General features: G+C 40.8%; 1 protein-coding gene across 1 annotated transcript in view; it reads left to right on the top strand.

Moving 5' to 3' along the window:
• ARSJ (arylsulfatase family member J) overlaps nt 1-8,508 on the top strand; it is a 52,851-nt gene extending 44,343 nt beyond the window's left edge. The window contains exon 2 of the mRNA XM_032781310.2: nt 6,396-8,508. Coding sequence (XP_032637201.1) covers nt 6,396-7,791 — 1,396 coding nt within the window. The 3' untranslated portion in view covers nt 7,792-8,508. The remainder of the gene's footprint in view (nt 1-6,395) is intronic.

The following is an 8,508-nucleotide window of genomic DNA, read 5'->3' as shown; positions in this document are numbered from 1 at the left end:
TTTCTTGGGTTTGTCTTGCAGTAGGAGGCTTCTGGGTACACGTCTGGCTCTGTTGATCTGTTTCCTAATTTCCTCGTGCGGGTATTGTTGTTTTGAGAATGCTTGGTGGAGATTTTGTAGGTGTTGGTCTCTGTCTGAGGGGTTAGAGCAGATGCGGTTGTAAGATAATCGGTGATGCAAACCCATGTTCCGGAGTTGCTCCTAAATCTATCATTGCCAGGAGCTGGGACTGGATGATAGGGAATGGATCGCTCAACATTTGCTCTGTTTTGCTCATTTCCCTTGAGTCATCTGTTACTGGCCACTCAGAAGACAGAAGTCTCCGCTTCTCAGGGCTTATCTACACAGGGACACTCGAGAATTAATCCAAATTAACTTTTAGAGTGGATTAGTTTAAATTGCATTAAACCCTTGTGTGGATTTTTATTTTATGCAGAATTAAAGTAGCTTTAATTCAGTTCAGCTTCATTCACTTCCAACAAGAATTAACATAAATCGATTTAACGTCACTTTAATTCTGAATAAGAGTATCCACCTTGGAGTTTAATGCAGTTTAACAAAACCACTTTAATTTCACACCTTTCATTAATTTGGATTAATTTTCCTGACTGTCCCTGTTTAGACCAGCCTTTATTTTCCTTGCTGAGAATTCTCATTGAAAGTGAGATCTTCCTTAAAGGCCAACTGGTTAAGAAGGCATCTGAATTAGTGTAGTTCAGGAGCACTTAAGCAGCAGGGGACGTCTGGCCACTGCAGCAGAGTCCTGTATTACACAGGACTGTATTCGTACTGTGAGTCACGCTCCACAAGCTGAATAGATAGGGCCAGTCCAAGAAACTTTCAAGATCCAGTAGAGAAGTTCTGCAAACTCCAAAGTAGCTTTGGTTTTTCTTTCTTTCCCCTTTCTTCCTTAAAAAACAAAACCAGGGAAATTACTGCAGGCTAACTAGCTTTACTAGTCATTCAGAAGTCTAGAAATTTGACAAGTTTGATTTTGATGATCCTATGTTGATGCAGGATCTGGTGCCTTGCATTCAGAAACTGAACTTTTACAGTGTACAGGGCCAGCTCCAGCATTTTTGCCACCCCGACTAGTGAAGCAAAAGGGGGGGGGGAGGGGAGATAAAGCCGTGATCAGCAGCAATTCAGCGGCAGCTCTACCACGCCGCTTTATTCTTTGACGGCAATTTGGCAACGGGTCCTTTGCTCCAAGAGGGACTGAGGGACCCGCAGCCAGAGACCTGGACGTGCTGCCCCTTTCCATTGGCCGCTCCTGATACCTGCTTCCTGCACTGGTGCCTGGAGCTGGCCCTGAAAGTGTAATATCTGCTCCACTTTGTGGCAGGAGGTAAGTATAGTATAAAATATGGCTAAATGGAATTGGACCTTTCCAGTCTGGAACAAAAGGGGGAAATTTTCTCAGTCCAGAGTTTAGGGAGTAGAAGTTTATAAGAAGTTTCCGTCCAATTTTGTTGGATGTTTCCATCTCATTTGATTGGATTAGGTAAAGATATAACTTGCAATATCAGAAAACAGAGAGAAGAGAACACTCAGATTTGAGCCTTTTTTTAAGAAAAGAAGTCTGTGACATACTGCATTTCAGTGTAAAAGGCCATAGGGGCCCAAAAGCCAAAGGATCTATGAAGTCAGCACAACACTCTGATAGTGTCTTTCCAGTGCAGTTTCTTTATTTAAAGTTTCCATTATAAAGGAGTAAACAACACAGAGTAAGGCCTGGTCTACACTACGCCTTTAAACAGAGTGTAGCAGCATTAAACTGATTCAACCCTCCACCCTTCCACACAACGAGGCTCTTTATATCGATATAAAGGGCTCTTTAAACCGATTTCTGAACTCCTCCTGGACAAGAGGAATACCGCTGAAATCGGTATTGCCGTGTCAGATTAGGGTTAGTGTGGCCGCAAATTGACGGTATTGGCCTCCGGGCAGTATCCCACAATGCACCATTGTGACCACTTTGGAAAGCAATCTGAACTCGGATGCACTGGCCAGGTAGACAGAAAAAGGCTTTTGAATTTCATTTCCTGTTTGCCCAGCGTGGAGCTCTGATCAGCACGGGTGGCGATACAGTCCCAAATCCAAAAAGAGCTCCAGCATGGACTGTACAGGAGATACTGGATCTGATCGCAGTATGGGGAGACAAATCTGTTCTATCGGAGCTCCGTTACAGAAGACGAAATGACAAAGCATTTGAAAAAATCTCCAGGCTATGAATAATGAACAGAGCCAAAGCAGACACCACAAGCAACGTGCCTGGAGTGGACAAGCAGTAACAAAGCTAATAGAAGGTCAAATGGCTAACGCTCAGGATAGGGAGGGAGTGGGGTGACATGAGGACTCACTATCCTCAAGTCCCGCAGTTCTCCGAAAAGCAATTGCTATTTTGGCTGAGCTCCCATTCCTGAAGATCAAAGAACATCTCATTCCCGAGTGTTTTCAGTATGGATATGGCGTCAATTTACACCCCCCCCCACCGAAGAAAGGGGGAAAAATGTCTCACCTTTTTCAGTGTCTACCCTATTTCTACTGCATGCTGCTGGGTAGGTGGGTGCTGCAGTGTTGAACACCAGCATCCCTCCCTGTGTGCAGAGGGTAACATATTGACAGAATCACAGTGTCATCAGCCAAGAGTGACGTCCTGTCTTGCTCAGTAGATCTGCCAGGGGCACCTGGGTAAAATGGAATTGACTCCGGAGAACATTGGAGCTACAGGTACAGAACAGCTGTAACCGTTTTCTTCGTCGTAGCAACTGGAGACTGAGCTCATCCCAACCCCCCCCTTCAGGTCTAAAGAAAGATTTTTACTGCCTGGTATGACTATCATAGCATGGGAGGCTGTCTCCTCTACCCCGCCACCCTTTAAATCCTGCTCTGGACTATCATAGCAGCTGGAGGTTCCTCCCCTCATTTATCTCACTAAAAGTCAGTGTTTCTTATTTCCATTCTTTACTAACTTCAACACTACAATGGGGGAGCACTGCGACAGTAGCCAGGATGTTGGGGGAGAAAGGAGGAGTAGAGGTGGGGTTGTTGCAGGGCACCCCTAGAACGGCATACAGATCATCATTTCTGTGGGATCTCTGGGCTCTACACAGAGTGGCTGTGCTCTCTGGTTCTCGTGTACCTTGCCCCATATTCTAGCAGGACGACTCTTTTTAGACAAAACATAAAAGAGAATGATCCGGAAGAGTCATTCCCATTTTGTCCATGTGCCCCGGCCAACCTCAGCGAGGCGAGCAGGAGCAACATCCTATGACAGCAACACGACGGTACAGAATAACTGAAATTAAGTTCATCTCTTCATCAATTACAATGGCATGGACACGACGTATGCATAGGGATCGTAACCGTCTTTGCTATGCAAAGGCAAAGAATGCTGCTGTTAGTACTGTAGTACCGCCTCTGTCAGTGGCATCCAGTACACATACTAGAGTGACGTGACAAAAGGCACAAACGCTCCATGGTTGCCATGCATGATGTCTGCCAGGAATCATCAGGTAAAAAAGGGCGCAAAATGATTGTCTTGCCATTGCTTTCATAGATGGAATGATTGATGACTTTACCCAGAATCACCGTGACAAGAAAGGCTGAGTTTTGGCAGTTGGAGATCATAGCGAAATTCCAAGTGGGTAGGAGAGACTGAGGAATATGGGAAAGCTTAGAGGATAGCTACCCACAGTGCAATGCTCCGGAAATCGACGCTAGCCTTGGTACATGGACGTACACCGCTGCATTAATGTGCTTAGTGTGGCTGCGTGCACTCGACTTTATTCAATCTGTTTTACAAAACTGGTTTATGTAAAATCGAAATAATCCCGTCATGTAGACATTCCCTAAAAGTCTGATAGCATTAAGTATCTGCATCCAGCTGGAAGAATTATTACCATGTTTTTACTGCAAACTTCTGAGCAGCCTCCAGGCTAGTAAAGAAGTAATAATAGAATATAACACAATGAATGTTGATCTAACTGCAGTTTACAATAAATAAAAATCATTATTGTAACTATTTCCATATAGGCACATTTTAGCTGCAGTTTTACACACACATTCTGCTTAGTTAGTTCCTCTGTAAGAGCAGAAATACTGGTCTATTCTGCAAAATTTAAATATGCAAAAACTAGACAGTTATAATCTAAAAATTGAATGGGGGGAATGGTACATTGTAAGTGTGATTTGTGCTGTTTTATAAGTTCTATTACCTTTATGTAAATGCTACTTATAAAGATCAAAGTTAGAAACTGTAAAATTAGATTCTGCATCCCAGTCTGTCAGCATTTGTTTGTATGTAATTGGTTACTAATGCTGTAATTATGATGATGAATTCTAGACTTTTTAGCATAATACTCCTATTTTACATATGGGATTATATTGAAGAAATTTATTCATAAGATTTATCTAGTCTTGCAATGGAAAGTCATAAAATGTACAGAATTTATCTCAGAAAGATTGTAGGATAGTCACTGTGAGTAAGGTTGCTCATGAACTTGCCTTCCACAGAACCAAACCTGTCACTTATTGCCTTTGTGCTTTTGTTCTTAAGTGGCGCCTGTGGGCAATACAAATAATAAAAAATGCAGAGCACTTATGTTGAGAAACCTTTCCCATTGCTATTGGTGCCATTTTCCTTCCATAGTAATCCCTGTCTTAACTGCTTTGCTTTGTAACAACCTGAAGGCTCTTTGAAAAATGAATATGTTTACTTAAAAGATAATGCTGGCACTCACCATATCAGTCAGTTAGGAAGACATGTAGAGAAGGAAAATCCTGTCCGTCTTTGCAATGACAAAGAACACCCTGATATTTCTTTGAACCGTTTCTACAACTGAAACATTGTGACATAGAGTTGATTGTTTTACAGATATATTTAAAGACACGGACAGAAACAGATAGTAATAATCTGTCCAATAAATAGCTGAAGACCCTACACACATGATAAATTTATCCTAAACAGAAGAAAATAGAGGATGGAAGAGAATTTATGATTGAGGTCAAGTCCTGGTACTGTTTGGCTTAGGATCTCTCAGATTAATGCTATTATGGTAATATGTTATATATTAGCATAATGTATTAAGAACACCTAACCCTAACCCCCACAGCATCAAAGAGTTAATTGAAAAGCAGCATTGAATAAGATATGACATAGGCATGATGGGCCCAGTGCTTTCATCCAGTTCCTGGAATTTCATAAATTCTTATCCCCAGGGGAAAGACTTCTTTAGATTTAAAGCATTAACTTACATTTTATTTTTTAGAGTCAAACTGATATTAACTGATTTGGCTCTAATCATTAGTACTACTGGTCACATTTACTTCATTTTATAGTTCTGTGGATGTCATATGTATTTTATAGTAATCCACTATAATCCAGAATTCATTGTTGTACCATTTAAATAAAATGCTGCTAATTGTTCACAGTACAGGACAGTATATATGCACTCTGTGGATTTGCTTACTACCTCTAAAGTATGAGGACTTTTAACACATTTACATAAATATATACTCTACAACATAATTTTCTCTAAGCCAAATGTGATGGGAACATGGGGAAAGATTTATGTGGGGAAAAGAATGGTGCAGCAAATCTGGGTGTTATCAGATAAGTAAATGTTTTGGGTAATTCTCTGACTATTTAGAGATTGACAGACATAAGGAGATGTTTATTTGAATATTTTGGCAAGGTGAGAACTTGACTTGTTGAACAAGGTCAGAGCTTGCATGTTGAACTCTAATAATGCTGTATATGTGACCAAGATAACAATAAGGCAAATAGAAATCTGTTGATGAAGTTTTCGTTCTTATTTTTCAATTGCCGTATCTACACCAGTTTGTATAGCTAGCCTCTGTTAGAAGCTATGAAACATTGTAAAAGACACCATAATGCTGCAGTGTCTTCTTTAGTAGCTTTAATGTTGGTGGATTTATAGCTATATTTATTATTTATATAGTATATAGTAATTCCACATGGCTCTGCATAGACTAGGTTAAAAAAAAAACAGATCTGTGCTTTGAAGAGTTTACAGTTTAACTCAGACAAATACTAAGGAAATGATTGAGGCACAAGAAGGTGCAGGACATTGTCAGTTTTCAACAGGTCCTAGCGTATATAGAGTATACTGAAAAGATTGGCTATTAACCTTTAAACATTTCTAAAGTAAAACCTATGCCATTTCCTTGTTTCGACAAATGTCTCGGCATGAGCTCATTATTCTTTGAGATTTATACTTTTAACACATTTCCAACAATGACTGTTTTGTGCAGGAACATTTGTAGTTACTATTTATTGCATGTGTGCTCTTGTTTGTGGATGTGTCCACATAGATTTCTTTTCTCTTCCCTCTGTCTAATATGTATTTCTACTTTTTTGTCTTTTTCAGATACCAGATACACACAGGCCTTCAGCATTCTGTCATAAGGCCTACCCAGCCTAACTGTTTACCTCTGGATAATGTGACTCTACCTCAGAAGCTGAAGGAAGTTGGCTACTCAACACACATGGTTGGCAAATGGCACTTGGGGTTTTACCGTAAAGAATGCATGCCGACACACAGAGGATTTGATTCTTTTTTTGGTTCACTCTTGGGCAGTGGGGATTATTACACTCACTACAAATGTGACAGCCCTGGGATATGTGGCTATGACCTATATGAGAATGACAATGCAGCTTGGGATCATGACAATGGCATATATTCAACACAGATGTACACACAAAAAGTGCAACAAATCTTAGCCTCTCATAATCCCAGCACCCCAATATTTTTATATATTGCTTACCAAGCTGTTCACTCTCCACTACAGGCACCAGGAAAGTATTTTGAACATTACAGATCAATCAATAATATAAACAGGCGGAGATATGCTGCCATGCTGGCCTGTTTGGATGAAGCCATCAACAATGTGACCCTTGCTTTAAAGAGGTATGGTTACTATGACAACAGCATTCTCATCTACTCTTCAGATAATGGTGGGCAACCCACGGCTGGAGGAAGTAACTGGCCTCTCAGAGGAAGCAAAGGGTCATATTGGGAGGGGGGAATCCGTGCTGTTGGCTTTGTCCATAGCCCCCTTCTGAAAAACAAAGGATCTGTGTGTAAGGAGCTTGTGCACATCACAGATTGGTTCCCCACTTTGATCACATTGGCAGAAGGGCAGATTGATGAGGACATCCAGTTAGATGGCTATGATATATGGGAGACCATAAGTGAAGGCAGACGTTCCCCAAGGGTGGACATTTTACACAATATTGACCCCATTTACACCAAAGCCAAAAATGGCTCATGGGCAGCAGGCTTTGGGATCTGGAACACAGCAATTCAGTCAGCAATCAGAGTAAACCACTGGAAGCTATTGACAGGAAATCCTGGATACAGTGACTGGGTCCCTCCTCAATCTTTTAGCAACGTTGGCCCCAATCGCTGGCATAACGAACGAGTTTCTTGGATGACTGGCAAAACAGTGTGGCTTTTTAACATAACTGCAGACCCATATGAACGAGTGGACCTTTCTGGTAAGTATCCGGATATAGTGAAGCAGTTGTTGCGGAGACTTTCACAGTTCAATAAGACTGCAGTTCCTGTTCGATACCCAGCTAAAGACCCTAGAAGTAACCCTAAACTCAATGGAGGCGTCTGGGGCCCATGGTTTAAGGAGGATGAGAAGAAAAAAAAGCCAGGTAAAATTAAGGGAGAGAATAAGCAAAAGAAGAACAAGAAAAAAACAAGTCAGAAAAAGGGACAGTCCTTACCTTGCCGTTTGCACCTTGCTGGTGGATAGGATCAACTATTGTCATTGCATAAACCTAACTCAGTCTTCTCCAACTTTCGGGAGCTCCTGACATTCCACCAGAGTAGAAATACCAGCTCTGCGCTATGATTGAATGAGAAATCTCTCTTTCTGGTTTGTTCTCACGTTATACCAGCATAAGTTATCCTGACGCTCTACCTAAAGAATATATAAATGCCCATGTGGCAAACATTCTTTTCAGCACAAATGCGTTCCCATCATAGCTACATTCCATATAACAATGGAAATAACTTTGTTCCAGTATTTCTCTGTTTGAAGGATACTTGGTGGGGTGATTCCATGCCAAAAATAGACTGTATATTTCAGTAATGATATGGAAAAGTTACTGGTATTTCCCAAACCGATAAAGATTATGTATAGAGAGAAGTAAAACCCAAAATCTGACTCTCATTTTAGGTTACCTTGGGTTGTAGTCACCATGTTATGATTTTTTTTTTAAATAAGCACAGCAAAAGTTTAAGCCCCCTAACAGTCTATATACTTTTTTAAAAAGCTGCTTTTAATTAAATCGTGTCTATCTTACGTAAATGGGAGATTATTTTTTTTGTGTTAGGTTACACTGCTTTCCAATAAAAACAAAAGCGCACACAAGAATCAGTTAGTGCATGTCTCATATTATTTACCATAGGGATAGGCAGAGATGTAGTCTTTGAGAACACCACCAAAACGAATGTAATGTTTATTCAC

This window comes from Chelonoidis abingdonii, chromosome 5 (genome assembly GCF_003597395.2).
Source record: "Chelonoidis abingdonii isolate Lonesome George chromosome 5, CheloAbing_2.0, whole genome shotgun sequence".
Lineage (NCBI taxonomy): Eukaryota > Metazoa > Chordata > Testudines > Testudinidae > Chelonoidis > Chelonoidis abingdonii.
This window is presented reverse-complemented; position numbering and strand designations above follow the sequence as displayed.